This window comes from Protopterus annectens, chromosome 1.part0 (genome assembly GCF_019279795.1).
Source record: "Protopterus annectens isolate FY-2018-M chromosome 1.part0, PAN1.0, whole genome shotgun sequence".
Lineage (NCBI taxonomy): Eukaryota > Metazoa > Chordata > Ceratodontiformes > Protopteridae > Protopterus > Protopterus annectens.
The window spans coordinates 624,457,379-624,479,977 of record NC_056725.1 but is presented as its reverse complement, the minus strand read 5'-3'; the positions used below and the strand labels follow the sequence as shown (position 1 = coordinate 624,479,977).

General features: G+C 41.8%; 1 protein-coding gene across 1 annotated transcript in view; it reads right to left on the bottom strand.

Annotated features, from left to right (window-relative positions):
• The window catches only part of BICRAL (BICRA like chromatin remodeling complex associated protein), a 1,536,848-nt gene that overhangs the window by 206,819 nt on the left and 1,307,430 nt on the right, over positions 1-22,599 (bottom strand). Inside the window, exon 11 of the mRNA XM_044061908.1 lies at positions 12,422-12,516. Within this exon, the coding sequence (XP_043917843.1) occupies positions 12,422-12,516 (95 nt within the window). The remainder of the gene's footprint in view (positions 1-12,421; positions 12,517-22,599) is intronic.

The window sequence follows — 22,599 nt, the reverse complement described above, 5'->3', positions numbered from 1 at the left end:
GAGGCCAGTCTAGAGCAACTAGGATCATTTTTGTTTTTTCCTGTCTGACCTTTAGTAAGACCTTGGAAAGCAGAGGCGCGGGGGGGGGGGCATAGACTGATAGGTTTTTCCAAGTGAAGCATGGGGCATCCACTTTCCATGCTTGTCTGTGATAAGTCCTTGTGCAGAATTTGTCCAGTTGATAATTTTGGGGAGAGGCAAATAGATCTATGTCTGGGCTCCCCCATTTTTGTGTTAACATGCTGAAGATTTGTGGATCCAGTTTCCACTTGTGTGGGTCCATAAGATTTCTGCTTAGGTTGTCTGCCAGAGTATTTTGTTTTCCTAGCAGGAATTGAGCTTGAAGATGTATTTGGTAAGTCAAAGCTGTGTTCCACAATGCCATGGCTAGTCTGCAAAGGGGGTAGGAATGCATACCCCCCTGCTTGTTTATGTACCACATAACCGTGGTGTTGTCCGTCTTTATCAGTAGTTTGTCCTGGATGAAGTAAGTCCTTGAAGGCTGTCAGAGCATTCTGAACAGCTAGCATCTCTTTCTGGTTGATATGCAGATGCATTTGTTTTGGGCTCCATTTGCCCTGAATGCATCTTCCCGCCAGGTGGGCTCCCCAAGCATAGTCTGATGCATCTGTAGTTAGGGTTTGGGTGGCAGGGGGTAGAGTCAATGACAGTTTCATTTTGGTGACATGTCTCTGCCCACCAAAGAAACTCCTGTTGTAGGCAGGGAATGAGAGGAATCATTGTTTCTAGACTGTGACAATGTTGACTCCATAAGCTTTTTAGGTACCATTGAAGTTTCCTCATATGCAGTCTCGCATATGGAATTAGTAGAATGCAGGATGCCACTTTTTTAGGTACCACTGAAGTTTCCTCATATGCAGTCTCGCATATGGAATTAGTAGAATGCAGGATGCCATGAACCCCAAAGCCTGCAGAATTTGTCTTGCAGATAATTGGGTTTTTATTGCCATTTGTTTGAAGTATGTTGTCAGTTGCCTTTGTTTGTCTGGTGTAAGGTAAGCCATCTGGGCAGTTGTATTTAAGCTTGCACCCAGGAATGTAATTATTTGAGAGGGTACCAGTTCATAGGTTCATAGGTAGGTACTAGGCTATTGGCCCTAGGGCCTATACAAGCCTAGCCAAAAATGTACCCTGGCTTTCGCCACCCAAGAAAATTATTTTCCTGTGCCCCTGTCAAGCAGAACCACAGAAGTGATCCCCGGGGTGAATTTCCTATTACCCATCCAATCATCAAGATTTTTCTTGAAGAGTGCTAATGAGGAACTCTGTTTGACATAGATAGTCTGTTCCAGAGTATGGGACGTCTCTGGGACAGGAATCTATCCCTCCAGCATGTTCTGTTTATTGTGGTGACAAGGTTTAGGTCCCTAGAGCGTGTAGTTCGGAGGGATTGGGATTTCTTTAAGTGGAGCATGTCCAACAGCTCTGGGTTTGACATAGCTTTGTATGTTAGGCAGAGATCACCTCTGAGTAGGTGATATGCGATGGAGTAAAGCTGGAGTTTTTTGAGACGGTCTGCATAAGGCATCTGTTTGAGGCCAGTAATCCTCTTTGTGAGGTATTTTTGCGGCCTTTCCAGTTGTTGTAGATGTCTTGTGAGGTACATACCAAAAGGGGTGTTGTACAGTTGGGATTTATTTTCGTTTATTGTGTACCCTAGGCATGTTAGAAGCCTTTTTACAAATGGCAAATGTTGAAGAAGAGTGTCCTTGTCCTCTGCTTGAATGAGACAGTCATCCAGATAAGGATAAATTTGTATGCTGCTTTGTCTGCAGAATGCAATTACTGGTGCCAGGCACTTTGTAAAGACCCTGGGCACAGTAGATAGGCCAAAGGGCAGTGCAGAGAATTGGTAATGCAAAAACCTGCCTTGAAGCAGAGGTATCTTTTGCACAATTCTCTTATTGGGATATGCAGGTATGCCTCTTTTAAGTCTAAAGTCAATAACCAAGCATTCCTGCCCAGCATAGGCCGTAGCTGTTGTAAAGTCAGCATTTTGAATTTTGGAATGTCCAGGAACATGTTCAAAATCGATAAGTCCAGTATGGGATGCCAGGCATTGTCTTTTCTAAAACCTTTTTCTTTTTCCTTTTCTGGTACTGGTTGAATAGCCCTCATATCCATGAGGTAACTTGTTTCTGAGCCTCTGCCCACTGATTTTGTGGCAGATCTGGCCAACCGTTTGGAATTGGCAAAGTATGGAAATGAAATCTGTACCCCTGGGATACTATGTTTATTACCCACTTGTCCTGGGTAATTAACTGCCAATTTTGAGCATGAAGTTCTAATTTCCCCCCCAAAGGGGCTGCCAAAAGATAAGTGCTTGGTGAAGGTAGAGGGAAGTCATTGAGACTGCTTACTGTAGGGTTGCTCTTTGTTTCCTCCAGATTTGGAGGTGGAGGCACCCCATTGCTTTGACCTGTAAGAACCCTGTGATTGGTATCTAGAACCTTTTGAGTGACTGGATTTGCCTTGAGTGGCTCTGTTGGACACAGGAAAGGACCAATTTTTAGTAGGCCAGTGCCTGCTGAACCTGGGTGGCTGCACTTGTAAGAAATCTTTTACAGTTTGCATAGATTTAGCTTTGTCTTCCATTTTCTTTAAAGCCTCTTCTGCCTTATTACCAAACAGAGTATCATGCTGCAAGGGGGCATCCAACAATTTAGCTTTAACATGATCAGGCAGATTTTGCTCCTTGAGCCAGGCATGCCTTCCCATCACAGATCCAGTAACTGCGGCCCTGCAAGAGGCCTCCAAGGAATCAAAACCACATTGCAAAGTATGCTTTTCACCCTGTTCTGCTGAATGCAATAATTCCTGTAATTCTTCATTTTCCACACAATCAGCAATCAACATAATTTTCTGTTTCAATAAGCCCATAACATGCTGTTGATATTTAAGCATATTAAACTGGCAGTTTAAGGCCCTAACTGCCAAGGTTGCAGACGTATAAACCTTCTTTCCCCATCTATCCAGCGCCCCGGAATCTCTATCAGAGGGCGTAGGATTTTTGGCTGTAGAGACCTTTATACCTTTGGGACCCTGTGAGATAGTCTCAGGATCAGCAGCAGGATTTTTGAATAGAAATTTGTGGGAGTCAGGAACCCTGTAATATCTGTCTGGCTTACTAGGAGCTGGAGGGTAGGGAATCAGGAGCCATGCTTGATTCTGAAACCACATCATCAACAATGTCTAATACAGGGGGTATTGCCAAAGGCCTATGCTAAGGAAGAAGAAGGAAATCCCTAAGCCTCTTTTTTGATTCAGAGAAATCCTGACTCTCCCACTGAAAATGTTCCCTTAAAGTATGCAAGGTTTCTCCAAAAGGGCAATCCTCAGGAGGAGATGCAGATGGGATGGATTCTTCTGCATCACAATCCTCACAGGGTGGAATAGAAAATTCCTGATCAGAAGAGGAATCAGAAGAAATGGAAACCTGATCTGAAGATTCATAATCAGTGCCTTGCCTAAGCCTCTTAGCAGGAGGGATTGGGAACCCCTGATCAAGGTAATTAAGTCCTCAGCCATTTTGATCATCTGTTTTTTAGGCATAGGGCCTGGAGCACGTGGCTCATGCGTCAGTTTTTTAAACATAGAAGATGTTTTTGATCTTGTTTTTGAAGCTGGCGTCGGTTTTATATAAAAATGTTGAGGCCTGAAAACACCCTCAGAAGCCAGTGCCTGCTCAGCAGCTCCAGACCCCTCCGAGGGAGAGACTCACTGAGTACCGGCGACAGGCTTAAGAGAAGTTTTGTCATCGGTTTTGGACCTCGACGGTCTGTCTCTCTCTTTTTCTTTGCGTTTTTTGTGAACTCTGGTAGTCGGATTGCTAACCGACGACATTTCAGGGTAATTAAATCTTGATCCAAAATATTTAGAAGCAAAAATATACCGACGCTTAATAATGCGTTGGTTAAATCTAGCACAAAACCGACAGCAAGGCATGTTATGATCTGGGCCTAGGCAAGGAATACAGTACAAATGAAAATCCTTATGAGGTATTTGCTTCCCACAAGTAATGCAATTATTAACTTTTACTGACATCGGTACGGAGCAAGAAAAAGTTTCCCCAACACGGTACTTAGCTTTAGTTGAAGACTTTGGTTCTGAACCTCGAATGTGAAAATTTCAGGAGTTGGCTGACCGGCACTTGCGAACTGCTTCTGCTTAGGGCACCATGCAGCAAGAAAGACTGAATAAAATGGCGTTGGCTGCATGTTTTATACCCCTGATGACCTGACATCATGGAAGAGGTGACAGCAACTGATGCAGGACCCAAGACTTTGTTATTCAGGCCGACTGAGGGCAACCTGCCAGCAGATTACCCAAATGTAATGACTGCAACAGTGAAACACGAAGAACATCGTACCCCCAAGGCAGACAGCGTTTTCCCTTCTTGCACGCACCTGGTGAGTGTGTCTTTTACCTTAGGTCCAAACAAGGAAGAACCGTCAAATGGGACATTGGTAAAGGTAGACTTGAACAGCTCCACAAAATTACACAAGCGCATCCAGGAGTGCCTCCTAAGGGAAACTCTTGAACCCGCTGCCCTGCTCGCTCCATCGGCTGCATAAGAAATCAGCTTCATGGAGGAGTTAACAATGGAATTCAAGGTGGACAACTGAGTAGACACCTTATCAGGGACTCCTTCAGTAGATGTACCTTGTAGAGTCTTTCCCAACTCCTTAAGGGGATCTCTCTGAAGCCTTGTAAAATGCGTTAGGTAGTTCAGCGATCTGAGTGTGAATGCCGCTGATGAAAAGATATGCTTCCTGTATCTAGCCATCATTTGAGACTCCTTATTCGGCAGATGGACAGATGAAGGAGTCTCCACTAGTTCCTTCTTAGTGGCTGCCACCACCACCACCATGGCATCTACAGGCACACCCTTGGATAAAAATTCCTTCTCTTTGGGAACAGGCAAAAATTTATTGGGTCTCCTGGGAACTGGCTCCACGGCATCAGGAGTCTCCCACACCTTCCGACTAATAAGGTCTAAATGTTCGTTGAAAGGTGGAGACACCCCAGAGGCTGAAGGTTGAGACCCGAAAGCCTTCAGGTACACCGACTCCTCATCAGAAGGAGTAAGTGTGGGCCAGCCGCACCTCTGCTTAAGGATCTCCAAGATGTCTACAAAGGAGACATCATCAGAGGACGACTTGGGAAACCCTTCTGACTCCTCGAGGTCGGAGGTAAGAGACTCATCCTGGGAGTCTACATGCTTCCTCTTGCATGTCCTCTTCTGAGGAGGCTCCTCAGAAGGATATTCCGGGGAGGTCTCGGAAGAGTGGGGGCCACCAACCGGGGGCTCCTGAGGCTGCGGGTCTCTGCTGTTGAGAGAAGGAGTAGGTGCTGAGACGGAGGTCGGTGCCCGAGGGGGAAGAGTGTCGGTACCCCTGGATGAGCTGATGAGTAGGACAGCACACTCCACATCATCCCAAAGGCAGAATTCTCTGGCTCCGAAGACCTCCTCAGCTCTGAGGAGACAGAGAAAGTCATCAGCTCCGAGACAGATGTAGGATCCGAGCTTACTGTAGCCAACACACTGAGAGGGAGACTCGGAACTAAAGAGGTCCGGGTCCAAGTGTCCCTGTCGAGGCCGACTGGGGAGCTTCAGCTCCTAGACACCATGGACGGCACCGAAGTTGTCAGAGCAGAACTCAGCTCTGAGACAGTCTTGGGGGGAGCTGGAACCGAGGGTTCCACAACCAGCGGTACCGAACACTCTAGCTCCAAAAGCCCGGCATGGCTCAGAGGAGGAACCACAACAGGGGGAATGGACTCAGGTGGCTCCAGGACCAACTGGGTTGGAGCCAACAGCATTTTTGGCAAGGCAGATGACTTCAGGAGTCTCAGCACTACTCTCGCCACATCTTCTTCTGATAGGCTCCTGGAAGACAGTGTGGGAGATCTGGACCTCCGTAAGATAGCAGACCTTAAAGTTGGGGAGACTGGCAAGGGATCTCTGGACCGGCTCCGATGTTTGCTATCAGTAGCCGGCTCCAAAGTGCATGGGGCCGAAACTGAAGTCACAGTATCAACAGCCTCGATTGGCTCCGAGATCAGTGGAGCTGTGGAGGTAGAAGTCTTGTCCGGTTTAGAAAGTTTAGGAGGTGGTTCCAAAGCACTGGATGGCGACGGGGAATGCCTCTTGGTAGATTTGGCCTTGTCTTTTTTGGATGAATGGAATTTCAAGAAAAGACGACAAACTGGCCAAGTTTTCCTCGAAAGAAGGCTTGAGGAGACTGTTCAAAATTAGCTTGTTCTTCCGCTCCTGTAGAACTCTGGAGCTGAAGAAATGGCAAAACAAATGGGTTTCCTGCAGATGGATGGCTCCGAGGCAATACACATAATTATGATGGCCATCCGTAACTGACATTTTCTGGGAGCATTTTACACATTTCCCCCGAAGGTTTATGGTCTTTTGCCTCTTTAGACATGCTAACCGGAGAAGCAGAAAAAACACAACACAAACACGAGGACTAGGTCCTCTAACTTAAACGGGCTTAGCCCTTACCACACTAACACTCACACGCCAAGAGGATTAGGTCCTCTAACTTAAACGGGCCTAGCCCTGGGAAGAGAAAAAAGGCAGAGAACTAGGTCCTCTAACTTAAATGGACCTAGGTAGAGAGAAAGACTAGAAGGTCAGAAACTACTAACTAGACAGCACACAGACTAATATGGACTATGTAAATGACCAAACTGTCTCAGTGAAATCTAGGGTCAAACACTAAGTCGTAGAACAAAAAGGGTCGAAAGTATCAAAAGACCCTTTATGCCAACTGAATAGCTAGATATCCAGATAAATATCTAAGAAAGAAAGTCTAAATACTAAATCTCTAATACTAATCAACACTGCACATGAAAAATAATGTAAATTGAGTCAAACGCGCACCTTAACTGGAAACACTAAATATCTAAGTAATAACTATTTAAATTCCAAATTCTCTACAATAATGACTGCAAATATCAAATAAGCACAAATGCGCATGATAAATAGAAAAAGACTGGCACGCAGGATACCAATGAGAACAACAAGGCCAACGGCCAACCAGTTCTTAACAATAAGAATCTAAAGTCAAGAAAAAACACTTCAGCAAGTCTGAAACTACTCGTAATACTATTAAACACTATCAAAAGCTATATAAATCGTAACGTTGGGCTGTAATACAGTAAAAATAGAAAAAAAATGTTACACTTAGCCATGGCCAAGAAGAAGCACATCTGAACTCGTAGATGCGGCAAACGAGATCTGGGGATTGTACTGGTGCACCATGGGATACCTACCTAGCCAAGAGCTAATTAGAAGACTTTGAGCTTTGCATTAGGCCGAGTCGGAGCCGAGGATCAGCTATGAGCCCATGTATAAGAATGAAGGCGAGATAGGACTACAGAACATCTATGGTTTCTAAAACAGGAGACTTGTGTGCTAGTGCTAGTACTAATAGCACAGAAGACTTTCTTCTTGGGATCTTACAAGTGGGCAAGGGACCTGGTTCATCAACCCTTCTTTTTGTCTCTGTCTCTTCTTTACTCTGACTTATATGATGTAGAAGTGACAGAATCTGTGGAAGACAGTCCTTTAATTGACTTGTGTCTGCCAGCCAATGACCTAAGACTAAAGCTTACAAACAACAAATAAATGTTTAGGTCCCAGGTGCATCAGACAGAAGTACTCTGAAACTATAAAATAAATATGATTTTTTTTAACAACTAGAATATGTTGGGCAGCCTTAAATACTGCAAAGGAGCTGAGGCAAGGAAACAGAGAAAACACCACAACAGAAAAGTAATAACATATGAGTTTTTACTGAAAAAAATAAACAGAATGCTAACTATAACTACATTATATCTTATAGACAACCTTAGAGAAGACAGTTTTGAAGGAAACTTAGCAGGAATGGTGGATTGACTGTTCACAATGATGGTAGAGGAGATCTGAAGTAAAGAATGGCGCAAGTGGATTACAGGAAATAAGTCTGAGGTGTTCGAGACAAGAAGCACTGGCTAATGGCTGGTTTGAATCCACCAAGCAGCTCAGTAGCCAACAGTCAGATTAGATGAACAGATGAAATAGGATCAAACAGCATATCTCCAGGTTTTTCACAGTAACCTTCATCCTTTGTTCTACAATCTTTCATACTGATTTTTCTATCTTCTGTTGTCCAAGCTTACAGTTAAACACTTTTGTACTTTAGGGGCTAGGGGTTGTTTCAAAATCTAACATTGTAAATGTTCTCTTAGCTTGGTTTACCTTTTAACTCTAGCATTTAATCTATTTAACCCTGTAACTCCAGGACTTTGAGTTCAGCCTCTTCCTTCTGATGAATTACTTCTTCCTACATATTCAGTAGTTCTGCACGTAGCTGGGCCACTTTTGATTCTAACTGTCTTTCCTCATCTACAAACTTCTTTACGCTACTTTGTACTTATCCATTACTTTCACTCCTCTGGTGTGTGAAGTGAAAGGGTCAACAATAATGATTAAAAACAACTCCAACCTGCTTTTATGTTGTTCCTATTTACAAAAATCTAGGTTAATCCAGCAATTTTCTCAAACTTTTCCTTGTCATCATATCCTGTCATGAGCAGTGAAGAATGGTTTAATAAAGAAACAGGGCAGAAACAGGGCATGTAAGCAAACTCTCAATAAGATGCACATGCTACTTACAAACAATGATTTTGTCTACTTTAGCATGACTTAAACCTGTATGTGAAACATATATATCTAGAAAGCCTTAATAACTCATGCAAATCTGTAATTCTCATTTGTGTAGCATACTTATAAATAAATCACCCTAATGCAGATTCACTTGACTAAAAGACAAGTTTGGGCACAAAGTCCTTCAGAGCTCTCCTGCTAGCAAAGAGAGGGAGACTAAGCCCTGAAAGGACTACACTAGGTACAAACAAACAAACAAAAAAAATAATGTCCACCTTAAAACACACCAAAAAACAAGGGGGATGGAGGGAGTGACTACTGCGGCAGTGATCATCTGAACATCTACTATTATGTTAAGTTCAACTTACACAACTGTACTATGTTCATTATATTGATCACTGCTGCAGTAGCCTTAGCTATATGGGTAGATTGGGTTCAGGCACCTAGGCAGCAAGACATTTCCCTGTGGTACAGTTGGTCAGGGACACATGGCTGAAGTGACATTCAACTGGAGGGAAATATGGATGTTGCAAATTCCCTGTGGGCAAAGAGAAGCACACACTGCCATGCCCACAGCTTTAATAACCAAATGCATGGAGTAAGAAGAAGTAATGAGTGTTGTGCTCTGTGTATAGTACATGCTTATGTAACTACAACATATAGAAGTGTACTGTAGCATGCAGGAAATCATGCATGCTACTGTAGTCACATTTATGCTCCAGTATGCATTTTAGGTAATGTTCCCTAGACACTACGAAGGGGGTAGTGGTTCACACACCAATTATAAAGGCATTGTCCATTGTGAACTGCATTTTTACTGCCAATGACATACCCTCTGGCCAGCCTACTGCTGATGCCTGCCATACTGCCTGTGTTTCATGTTGCCTTGGGGGCCATGGAAATTATTTTCTCCCTGTGCATTAGGTTATTGAAATTGTGGGCATGGCACCACATTCTTCTCTTTGTTCACAGGGAATCTGCAACAGCCAGTTTTCTCTGCACTTGAACGTCACTTCAGCCATGTGTCCCCAACCAAACGTACCACAGAGAAATGCGTCACTGCCCAGGTGCCTGAACCCGGGTAGATTATCATAGTTAAACTACATTTGGGAGGTGGAAGGAGAAGAGTCCAGGAACCCCTGAAGAATTGTCCTAGCAACGCTTGATCTGGACCAAGAGAAGAAATCAAGCTTATATTTCTTTGTAAAAGTATGTAGAGAGGACCAAGTTGCAGTATGTAGAATATTTCTAGAATCTAACCCTTTCCAAAAAGCCACAGATGAAGCCAAGGCCCTGACAGAGTGGGCCTTGACCCTGCCTGGATTAGTTTTGTTATGGTGAGTACAGCAAAAGGTAATAGTCTTAGACAACTATTTGGAAATAGTCTGTTTTGACAGAGGCTGTCCCTTTTTCTTTCCTTCACAATAAATACACAACAGTTCCAAAGATCTGAAAGATAAAGTTCTGTCAAGATAGTAGCTGAGCTGTCTGTGGACATCCATTTTATGCAGTATCCTTTCTCTTTCATTTTGGGTTCAGTAAAGAAAATGGGGAGTTGGATAGTTTGGCTTAAAGTAAACTTGGTACCACTTTAGGCATAAAAGAAGGATTAGTTCTCAAAGAAAAAACCTGTCCCTATGGAAAATGAGATAGGGTTCACACACCATAAAAGCTTGCACTCAGACACCTTTCTGGCAGACGTCAGAGCAATCATTAATATGTTTTCCATATAAAAAAACCTCATGTCATCCACATTAGCTAGATCAAATAGAGAAAGTGCTAGCTTTTCTAACACAAAATTAAGATCCCAAGGAGAGACCACCAGTTTACTTGGAGGCCTTCCATGCAAAGCCCTTTCAAGAACATTTTTACATGAGACTGCCTTGAAAGTGGAGGATCCATAGACAGAGATGCTGAAATGTCTGATAAGTGAACCTTAACAGAGAAATAAGAAAGCCTATAGGATCATAACTGATATAAACATTGTAAATCCAGAGAACAACTAGCCATGAACGGGTGCTGGTTATGTTGTTGGAACTAACTAGGAAACCTCTTCCATTTGTTAATATATGATTATCCAGTAGCAGGCCTTCTTGCCTTCATTAGTACCAGCTGTACTAACTCAGTCAAGAGGTGCCTAAAACAAATTAAGTCCCTATCACCCAGGGAGTCAATTGAAGATGACTGATGTCAGAGTGCATCAAACACCCCTGTTTTGTGTGAGTAGATCCATGCTGTGAGAAAGCTTGTGATAATTGCCCCTGGTAATTTCAGAAAGAAGGGAGAACCATGGTTTCCTGGGCCAGAAGGGAGTCATCACAATGATCTTGGGGGATTCTTTCTTAATCTTCAGAAGTACCCAGGATATTAGCGGAAAGGGAGGAAAAGCATACAAGAACATTCTTGTCCAAAGAATAAAAAAGCCATTTGTCTTCCAGGCCTTCTTGCATAGAGTCCTGGAACAGAATTTTTGCAAGCTGATTGTTCAGGATTAGGAAGGAAGCAAAAAGGCCTACTTGAGGAACTTCCCACAGATGGATCAAATACTGGAAGACCCCTAGATCTAGTTTTCATTTGTGAGGATCTGTCCTGGTCCTGCTCAGTTTGTCTGCCACACATCTTGGCTCTGACGGAATGTAGGATGCTTGCAGAATGAGTGCGTACGCTGTGAAACTACACCCCAATCTAATATGGCTAGGTTGCAAAAGGGGTATGACCTGGTTCCTCTCTTTGCTTGTTGATGTACTACATGACTGTGGTATTATCTGAATCCACTTGAAGAGGTCCCAAGGACAAAAGAAGATACAGAGAGTTGACTGTCTTGATCATGTGTTTGCATCTGTCCTTGGTGTCCCACACCCTCCTGCATGTTTATCCCACCTGAAACTGCTCCCCAAGCAAAGTCCAAAGCATCTGTGGTAACGGATTGCTTTGCAGCAGGGAAGAAGAAGGGGAGACCTGGATTCAAGTACATCTCCTGTCTCCACCAAAATATTTATTTTCTGACAAACCCCAGCACTGGGATTTGAAAAGAAAGGGTGTTGATGATGCTGGGAGCAAAGAGATTTCAGATACCACTGTATCTTTCTCAAATGGAGACTTCCCGGAATGTCATGGGAATCACATATGCCATGAGATCCAAAATCCTGAGGTACTCCCTCACAGTGACCAAAGTCTGAGTGGAAAACCTTAGAAATAGATCTAAATAAAGACTTGTTTTTTTTCTTCCTTTTGATAGATAGATATTCCCTGACAATTAGTCTCAATAAAGTGAATCCACATACTATCATTACATAGACATGCACCTTTAAGCCCCAGGAACATGAAATAATACTAAAGTATGTTCAGTGACAAACAAAAAGAAAGAAAGCACTGAGGAATGACAGCTGAGCCACATTAAACTGTATAAGCGAGCACAAGTTCTTTACAGGCAGACCTCCCCACCCCCACCGAAGATTCTGGATGGTGAAGAGTCAGTCCGGAAAAAAATGTAAGTTTTTCTGATGGTAAAGCAAAAAGGGAAAGTGATGCACCTACACCAGCATGCAGATCAACACTGAGGTAAAGCACTGCATGTGCTAATATCACTAGTTTTAACTCCAGTGGTGTCTAATCCCTCCATAGTTCTATAACAAAAGAAGGACAGAGGAGCAATAAATAACTTCTTCAAAAATCTTTTTTAGATAGGTGCATTTTAATAATGTAATCAAATAAAAAGATACATAAATATCTTACCACAGCTTCTTCTAGCAGCAGCCCTCGATATTTATTTAGCATTGCTTGGGATCGTTTCAACATTTGGGTAGCTACCACTTCAAATTCATCATCCACTGGAAAGAGAGAAGACACAAAGACATGTGCACACTGACTTTATGACTTTTCAATTATATTAATGAATATAATGCTACTTCCCAAAGAAAAATATTAAAAATTAGTTTTAAGTTTTGGAGCTGACACCCAGTTAGCAGTGACAGTAATGTACACTATGTGGCAATAATACCATTCTAGCCACCATCTCATTACAAGGTAGGAAATGGCTTGAAGGTATAGTTGTGCAAGTCCTACTTACCTGTAATGGTAGATATTCAAATTTCACACTACCTTACTGGCATATGGATTATGTATTCTGCACAAACCCACACTGGCAGCCTTCTAAAGCTCAGAATCCCCTCCTCTGACTCTCTGTGATAGGGGATTGACTAAGCCCGTCCCATGAGGGAAGCCTAACCCCTGTCACAGAAAGTGAGTTGTTCAAGCTTCTAGTGCTAAGTAGGAAGAACCAAGAAGGACCAGAAGCAAGAATTGCCTGAAACCAACCAATTCACAGTCAAAAACACCAACATAAATAACCAAAGCCAAACAACACAACAAGGTTGGATACCATCAAACTGCATAGACAATAAGGGGGATGGTGGATGGGTACTGCCACTGAGGCAGTGTTAAATTTGAACATCTACTGTTACAGGTAAGTAGGACTTGTGCAACTGTACTGTTCATCATTCACACCACCTCAGTAGCATAAGGGTAGATTCCTAAAGCTTACCCTACCTGGGAGGAGGAAGGATAAGGATCCAGATGTCCCTTGAGAATGATTCTCACAAAGCCTGCTCTGGAACTTCAGAAATAATCCAGTTTGTAGTGCTTTATAAAGGTATGAACACAGAACCAGACTGCTGCCTCTAGAATGATTTAGTGTCCACTCTTTTCCAATATGCCACCTAACAGGATAAGGCTCTAATGGAATGTGCCTTAACCTTGCCTGGAATAGATTTATCATAGTGGGAGTAACAAACACAATAGCAGAGGACAACCAATGAGCAATCATTTGCTTAGAGAGAAGTTGACTCTTCTTAACCTCAGAATAGCTTTCCTGAAGGGCTTAATTCTGTCAAGGTAGTACCTAAGCTGCCTATATACATCCAAGGTAAGGTGAATCATCTCGCTCATATTTTGCTTTGAGAGAGAAAAACTGGGAGATTGATGGCTAGGGCAGGGTAAATTTAGAAAAAACTGTTGGCAAAAAAGAAGGATAGTATGTAAAACAATCCAGTCCATGTGGAAAATCAGATAAGGTTGTCCCACCATGAGAGCTTGCAGCTCAGAGACTCGCCTAGTGAAGAACTTCAAAACTGTCTGAAAGGCAGATACAAAAGGAGATGAGATCAATTTCTCAAGAACAAAGTTCAGACTCAAGGAGGAACTTGCTTTTGAGAGGGTCTCAAGTGCAACACTCCTTTGATAAACTGTTTGACCACAAAAAGAGATAAAAGAGGGGGATTCACAGGCAGACAAACAGAAATGGTTGTAAGATGCACCTTGACAGATGCCATTGTTGAGTAGCTCACACAAATATTTCAAAACCAGAGGCGTAGACACCATACTGTGCTCTCTGATATCAATTAGGGACCTCCTAGAAAACCTCTTCCACAAACATAAGATTTTCCAATTGCAGGTTTTCTTGCCTCCTTCAACACTTGGCTGCACATCCTCATGGAAAAAGTTCCCAAAAGTTATCCAAATAGAATCATCCAGGCTGTCAGAAGCAAATTTCAAAGCTAGGGTGCACCAGTCACCCCTGACATCATGTGAGAAGATACAGAATGTGAGGAACCTTGTGGTAATTGTTGTTGAACAATTCCATTAAAAAGGAGAACCAACTTTGCCTGGGTGAAAAAGGGGTCACCACAATGATCTTTGGTAAGTCTTTCTGAATCTTCAGAAGTTCTTTGGTCATCAGAGGAAAGGGAGGAAATGCATAAAGGAACATTTGGGCCAAGCATGGCTGTAAGGATGTCTCAAACAGAATGTTCACAACTGTGTATTTTGAAAGGAAGTGCACAGCACTATTTGAAGTATTCCCCACATATGGACCAAATCCAGGCAGACCTTTGTACTGAGTTTCCACTCATATGGGTCTGTCCTGGATCTGCTTAGCTTGTCTGCCACTAGCTTTTGCACTCACATAATGTACAAGGGTCTGAACAGTCAGAGAATGCTGTAGAATGAACTACCAAGCCGGCCAGCAAAGAGGGTATGATCTTGTACCCCCTTGCTTTTTTGGGTACCACATGACTGTGGCATTGTCTGAGACCAATAAAAGTAGCCTCTGAAATCATAAGTGGTGAAGAACTTTTAAGGTCTGCTAACATTTCTTTGATGTTAAGTGCTTTGCAACATCAGAAGGACCCCATTCTCCTTGCACTTGACCTCCCCTGGACATTGCTCCCCATGCAAAATGTGATGGGTTCATCTGGATTGACTGAGTTGGGATCTAGAGGGAGAAGGGTAGGTCTGCATTGAAAGACATCTAATCCATCCACCTTTGCAACTCTTGCTTCACAAAATCCAGCACTGATAACTGCTGGGTTCAGCATTTTGTTAGTACCATTGAATCTTTCTCACATGGATTCTGGCCAGTGGTGTCACAAGGATCATTAATGCCAAGAGGCCTAGAGTTTTCAGAATCTCTCTTGTGGAGCAACTTCTTGAAGACAGGAATCCCTGAAAATGTTCTGAAAAGTCAGGACTTTGGCTTCTGATAGAAAGGCCATTCTTTTTACCTGGGTCCATGATACACCCCAGGAAGACAATTTTTTGTGAGATTGTGAGACGGGACTTCTGTAGGTTCAACCAGGAAGTTGGAAGCAATTGGAATGTGATGATAATCATCCTTCATATGTAAAATCACCACGAAACAGTGATCCGGAAGAAGGGGTAGGAGTTTGTTGTATGAGCATTTTAAATTTGGGTACTTTTAGAAAGGTATTTAGGTATGACAAATCTAACACTGGTCTTCAGGGGACCAAGTGCCTTGGACTGTTTTCACCAGAAAATGCTCCAACTATCCTGCATGTCTGAGTGATTAGTATCTGATAAGACTTGCTGTCTTCTGCGGATAACCATAAACTACAAAAAGTCCCAACTAGAACAAACTTAGACTCGAATTCATAGGAACAATTCTCAACACAAAGTCAACCATAGCTTCACTACCATCCTCAAGAGTTCAGATCATAAGAGATCATAGGTCAGAAAGATAATCTGCAGTACCAAGATTTCAGGTTATCTGGTCCTTTAAGCTCTGGGATCAATGGCAGCAGTGATAACATTAGTACCTGTGACCAGATTTTACATGAGAATACTTTAGTGGATGCTAGCCACAGAATGGTCAATACTTTACCAACCCATGTCTTATCAGATATGAATCACTCACACATGCAAGAGAGATCTCAGATAGTGGATTCGATCAGATCAGGTTCTAGAAGGCCATCCGTTTATTCCCCATCAGCCCAAGGGCATAGTGACCATGGATGCAAATTTACATAAGCGCATCCAGACATGTCTTCTAATAGAAATGCCTGAACCTGCTGCCCTTGAAATCCCCTCGGCTACATGTGAAACCGACTTCATGGAAGAATTATAACTGTATTGCAGGGCAGCCAATTGACAAGCCACAGATGATTGAACTTCATCAGAAATGGCTCCTGAGAGGGTAACTGACAACTCCTTAATCAAAACCCTTTGAAGGTTTGTGAAATGTGCCAAATAATTCAGTGACCTTAAAACGAAGGTTGCTGAACCATAGACACGCTTCCCAAATATGTCTGTTACCCGAGACTCCCTGTTGGGGGGATGGACAGTGGAATTCTCCGCAGCAAGTTCCTTTTTGGTGACTGCCGCTATGACCATGGCATCAACAGGCACCTCTTCCCCCCAAAACTGCTTGTCTACAGGTAGTGCATAATCCTATCTTGTCTCTGAGGTATAGGCTCAGTGGTGTCAGGGTTCCTTCCATGCCTACCGAGAGATCAACTCAATAAGCTCATCGGTGGGAGGAGTCACCCAGGAGGTAGCTGTACCAGTACCGAAGGCCTCCAGGAACAGGGACTCTTCGGAAGGGTTGCTGGGTGTCCAGCCACCTCTCTGCTTAAGGACTTCTAGGATGTTTCCAAATGAGACATCTTCGGGAGGTGACCATGAGGACCCTTCACCTTCATCAAAATCCATATCTTCTGTGATAAGACTCCTCTGGTGAGTCCAGGTACTTCCTCTTATACATCTTTTTCTTAGGGACCTCCTCCGTGGGATGTTCTGGAGAGTATCAGAAGAAGAAATCAAGACTTTCTGTGGGGAAGCCTGGTGTCTTGGTACTGGCTGTCCCTGTGGAAAGACTTGCTGAGACGTCAGAGTTGACAATTTAGGATCTGAGAGGGTTGTATCTGTCCATTTTGCTGAGGCAGAGAAAACTCTCTTTACAGCCTAGAAGGCAGATTGCCCGAGAGAAAGGGAAGACATCACATCTGAAAAGGCAAGCTTTTGGACCGCAGCCCTCCCTTGCTCCGAAGGCAAAATCCCCAAGGTGGGAGCCGAGCTATCTAATGCCGAGGCTCTGACAAGCAGAGACTGCTCCAAAAGAATTGGAGTCAACTGCAACACCTCAGAGTCAACAGGGAAGCTTCTATCTGACAGCTCTCTGGATCTGAAGGCATTGGAACAGTGAGAGTAAGCTTCAGATCCAAGGATAAGATAATCCTCGGATCCGAGCCAGACAGATCTGGATGGCTAGGATACAGGGAATTAGAGCAGGAACTTGTAGTACGGGTGTAGCAGTGGAACAGACCTCCTGACCCAGAGTGGTAGGAGCCAAAGTGACACCTATCTGACCCTAGGCTAAGAGAAATTTTCTCACCACTCTTTCGACACCTTCTTCTGTAAGACTCTTGGAAGAATGAGCAGACAAGACTGAAAGGGACCTGGGTCTATCCAAAAAAGGGGAAGGTACCCTAGAGGGTACTGGATTCACCAAAGGTGAATACCTGGTCCTTGGCATCACAATAAAGGTAGAAAGACTAGCTACAGCCAGATCAAATGAGGACGGTCTCAGATCTTAAGTAGTGGGTTCAATCAATTTTAGTTTCATTGGATCTATCGGATCAAACAATTTTGGCTTTTTTGGATCTGAGGGTGAAGTTGGATCTCTTTTCGATCCATATCTAGAAGACTCTGAAGTCAAACATGAAGAGGAAGGCTTCAGAGACCTTGATTTTGACTTTAACTTGGGAGATTTTTCTCAAGATATAGCCTCCCTGAATGAAGAGGGTAAGAGTCCTTTCAGAATCAATTTATTTTTTGCCCTCGACCACAGGCCTGGGGTTGAACCCATGGCATATCGAGTAGTCTTCCTGCAAATGAAGAGGCTCTAAGCAATAAACACAAAACATATGGGCATCCAATAATGGAAGCTTATTCCCACACTTTATGCACTTTTTAAAACCCGCAGGCCCTTTTTCCGCCATATTTCAAAAACAACAGATTGAAAGGAAGAAAAAAATGTTATTATTACATTTAATGTTTTTTTTAATATGACAGGACAAGTAAGGAGAAAGAAAAAGAAGAAATACTACCAACAATGGTAGAAGTAGGAAGAGGCAGGTAACAGGCCAGAGGAAAAATACTAATAGTATTTAAGAAATAAGTTAAGTAACGTAAAGGCAAGGAAAAAAGTAATTCCTAATAAAGGTGAAGGAAAATGGAAAATAAAAATGTTTAACTTATCTTGACAATTCTCAAGAGTAACTGGCAGACCATGTCTTTCACTGAAAGCTGCAAACGAGATCTGAGTTACTTGGGGTTGGTGCGTTATGGGTAAGGGAGAAGCTCAAGAGTTTTTGGTTGTCATGAGCTTTAGCAATGGCCAAGTCGGATCTTAGGGCTTGGATCTTAGGGCTTGGATCTGAACCCAGTAGTTGAGGACAGAATGAAAATTGACATCATCAGATCTTTGGTTATGTAACAAAGCATGCCTTTTCAATACAAAAGAAGTGGCTGCATGTCTCCAAACAGAGTCCACACCTTCCAAAACACTACCCAAAACTTGTTTGGAAACTTAAATCAGGGTAGGATCAATCTCATTCATATAACAATTCAGTTCATTGAGCAAGGTTACAGCAAAGTCATCTAAACTGCAAGCACAATGAAAAATAAATTTCCACATGAAGCCCTGATAGTTTAAAACTCTGAAGGCTAAATTAATAGAATGAGATAACTTTTCTCCCTGAAATTCTAACCACTTCTCAATTTTATCCAGCAGTGTAGGGTTAGAAGATGAGTTAGCAGCTGGAGACCCCACAGCTGGGTCAGCTGACAGCAGAAAAAACAAAGTTGCAAGATCAGACTACAGCACATTTTTTCAGTGGCGGATTTAGGCTTTGGCGTAGGGGCGTGCGCCTCCCCCTTTTTAAACTCATTGTATAGCTTGGCTAGGACATCGGAAAGCATATGCTACATAAAGTAGCTTTAAAAAAAAAAAAAAAAAAAAAAAAAACGTACATACATATTTGGTGTTGGCTCCTTTAAGGAGGATACCAGCCAGGCGGAAGTGAGCTCACGGCATGTCTGGCTGGTTGTGAGCGGGAAATGTGCAGTAATGGGCGAGCGAGTGGAAGAAAACGACAGTCGCAAATGGATTATCGCTGCGAGCGGGAAATGTAGTTGGACTTGAATCACTTGATCAGGTAAGAGAGTGTGTGAAATGTACTTGGTAGTTGGACTTGATCAGGTAAGAGAGTGTGTGGATTATCGCTGCGAGCGGGAAATGTAGTTGGTAGTTGGACTTGATCAGGTAAGAGTGTGTGTGTGTGAAATGTAGTTGGTAGTTGGACTTGATCAGGTAAAAGAGTGTGTGGATTATCGCTGCGAGTAATGAATCTCCTGTGTAACCTAAGGCCAAAATGAATTCTTAAAAACTCACACCCATTTTAAAATACATGTCATATAAAATCATCCAATCAAATCAAGAAAAGTGCAAATGCTTTCCAAGCTTAAAGAGATAGACAATTTAAAAACATACACAATTCAAAAGCAGTTTAAAGGCAGCTTAGTTACATTTCAATAACATGTTCTCCCACCCTGTCTAAAAACATATGTAATCACAATAAAATGTATTATATATTACAATGTATATTTCTAAAAATATATGTCTAAAATATAAATATATATATATATATATATATATATATATGTATAAAAAACAAAGATGGGGAGAATCATTATTTTAGTTTTTCCGTTATAGATACCTCAACAGACAGCATGAGAGGTGGGGATTTATGTAATAAAACGGAACAGAAAGAGCTCAGATGGATTCTGATGTTAGCCGCACATAAACCACTGGGGCTAAATGATTATATATCACTGAAACCTGTCTTAAAAAGTAGGAAACTTAAGAAGAAAGTAACATGAAGCAGTTTTGTTAGACTCCCTCTTTGTTTTATATATATATATATATATATATATATATATATATATATATATATATATATTTTTTTTTTTAGACATATATTTTTAGAAATATACATTGTAATATATAATACATTTTATTGTGATTACATATGTTTTTAGATAGGGTGGGAGAACATGTTATTAAATTGTAACTAAGCTGCCTTTAAACTGCTTTTGAATTGTGTATGTTTTTAAATTGTCTATCTCTTTAAGCTTGGAAAGCATTTGCACTTTTCTTGATTTGATTGGATGATTTTATATGACATGTATTTTAAAATGGGTGTGAGTTTTTAAGAATTCATTTTGGTCTGAGGAAGCAACCAGGACAGGTTGTGAAAGCGCTTACCCTTGTAATAAAGTTTCTGTGGAATCTCATTTGGACTTTATTTGGATTTCTACTTGGATTTGAGCTCCTTTGTGGTGGTTCAGTGTTTGGAACATATTTTTGTTTTTGATTGGACTATTGTGTAATTGTTCCATCACTCAGGAACAGGGCTTTTTCTTTCTTTACTTTTGCTAATTTTTGTGTCTTAGCCCCGTCAACCATGGCAGAAGGAATGCATACTGGTATAGATTTATCAGCTAAAAAGACTGATGGAGCTGTTAATTGTCAGCATTTTGCTCAATTACTCAAGTTAGATTCAAATCCGCTATTAACTGGTGACTTTACATCTCCTCTTGAGTATGAAAGAGATGGCTGCCAGGAACAAATTGATGTAAGGCAGCAACTGCGAGCATTAGAGAATGACCTTTATAGACTGAAAAGGCTACAATTTCAAAGACTTCATATGGAAGCTAGTGTCAAACTCAAAGTTGTTCCCAGGGGCCTGCGGGTAATGAATATGCCCTTGTATGGTACGTTATATCCAGAATTGTTAGTGAAGTGGCAGCAGCTAAATACTGATACCAGCATCCAGTATATGCAATTAATTATAGACTTTTTTCTACCTATAGAAAATGAACTAAGTGAAAAAATAAGACAAGCACAAGAATTGTTATACAAAAATTCACAGGACAGTTTTGTTGATACTCGGCTGTCTGAATTAATAGATCAGATCAGTTCTTATGAACAGAGGCTGCTTCAAATGGAGCAGAAAAAGTTAAGAAGAGATTTGGCAGATTTTCAGAAAGGGAACGTCTTCTCGTGGCCTAAAGAACCGAGAGCTGGCCCTGTTCATACTGAAAAGAATAAGAACATTGTAAATAGCAACACACAATTACCTATAACATCCTTGCATAATCCTGAAAGTATGGCAGTGGCAACGTCCAATTCCACTACCATGAATCAGGTGCAGCAGCGAGTAAACGCTCCCAGTAATATAACAGCCGGTTCGGAATTCGAACAAGTGGTAAGACGTAAGGCCACAACAACTAATAAGGAAGCTACAACAGAGGGAACAGAACCCTCCACCAGCCATGAATGTTCGTTTCTGGTTTTACCTCTTCCTTTTCACGTATGGTCGAAGAGGGGTTTGGAAGTGGAACCAGAAGGAAAAAAGTTCAAGAGGAAACAATCGTTTGGAGAGGGACAAGCACAGACATTGAAGAAAATGTATCAAACAACTTACTTTGCAACATTTCCATGAGAGAACTGGATGTGCATGAAGTTAAAGTGTTGAATAAGGACCTGAGTTTTACACCCTCTGCACAAGCGGATTTACCAGATACGTTAACCGAATTGAGACTGTTTGCACGTAATGTCACTTTGAAAATGATGTACAATGCAAGCACTGAAAACCATGCTGATGTAAATCTTTTCAGAAAACCGAGTGTATTCACACCAACTTTACCACCTAGTATAGAAGTTTTTGTTAAAGCACGCAAGAAGGATTTGTATGACATTTTAGGTCTAACTATAGGGGTAAGAGATTCTATAATATGACACTGAATGAAAAACAGGCATTGAATAGGCTTTGTAATGATGGGGAAATAATTATTAAACCAGCAGATAAGGGGCATTTAATAGTGGTGATGGACAAGTCCTTCTATTTGGAATCTATGAATAATTTACTAGACTGTGCAAACACATATAAGGTGACTGATGAAACAGAAGTGCATTCATTGATTGAGAGCTACAACCGTCAAATTGAAAATTGTTTTTTGGAGAATATTATATCTGATGATTTATATAAATATTTTATTGTTTATGCACCAACTGTTCCCAGTTTCAATGGACTTCCCAAGGTCCATAAAAACAGACTGAAACCACCCTTCAGACCTATAGTCTCAGGGGCTAGGTGGATCACTGAGCAAGCATCTATTTTTATGGAAAAACAACTGAGACCCTTGATATCTAAATATTGTTTAATATTGAGAGACAGAACATTTTTTAAAAGATTTTTATGCTTTTTTAAGCAATTATAAGGCAACTGGGGAAGAACTTTTGGTTACCCTAGATGTGGTATCCCTTTTTACTAGCATTCCCAATGAAATAGGAATATGTTATCTAAGGGAATTCTTGAAGAAGGATGCCACATTAAGTGTGGAAAAGATTGATTTAATATGTTTTTTACTTGAATTGATATTGGAATTCAATGTTTTTACATTTGAGACAAAGTATTTTTTACAAACATCAGGAGTAGCCATGGGGACCCCCACAGCTAATAGCTATGCCAATTTAGTAATGGCTCAGTGGGAAC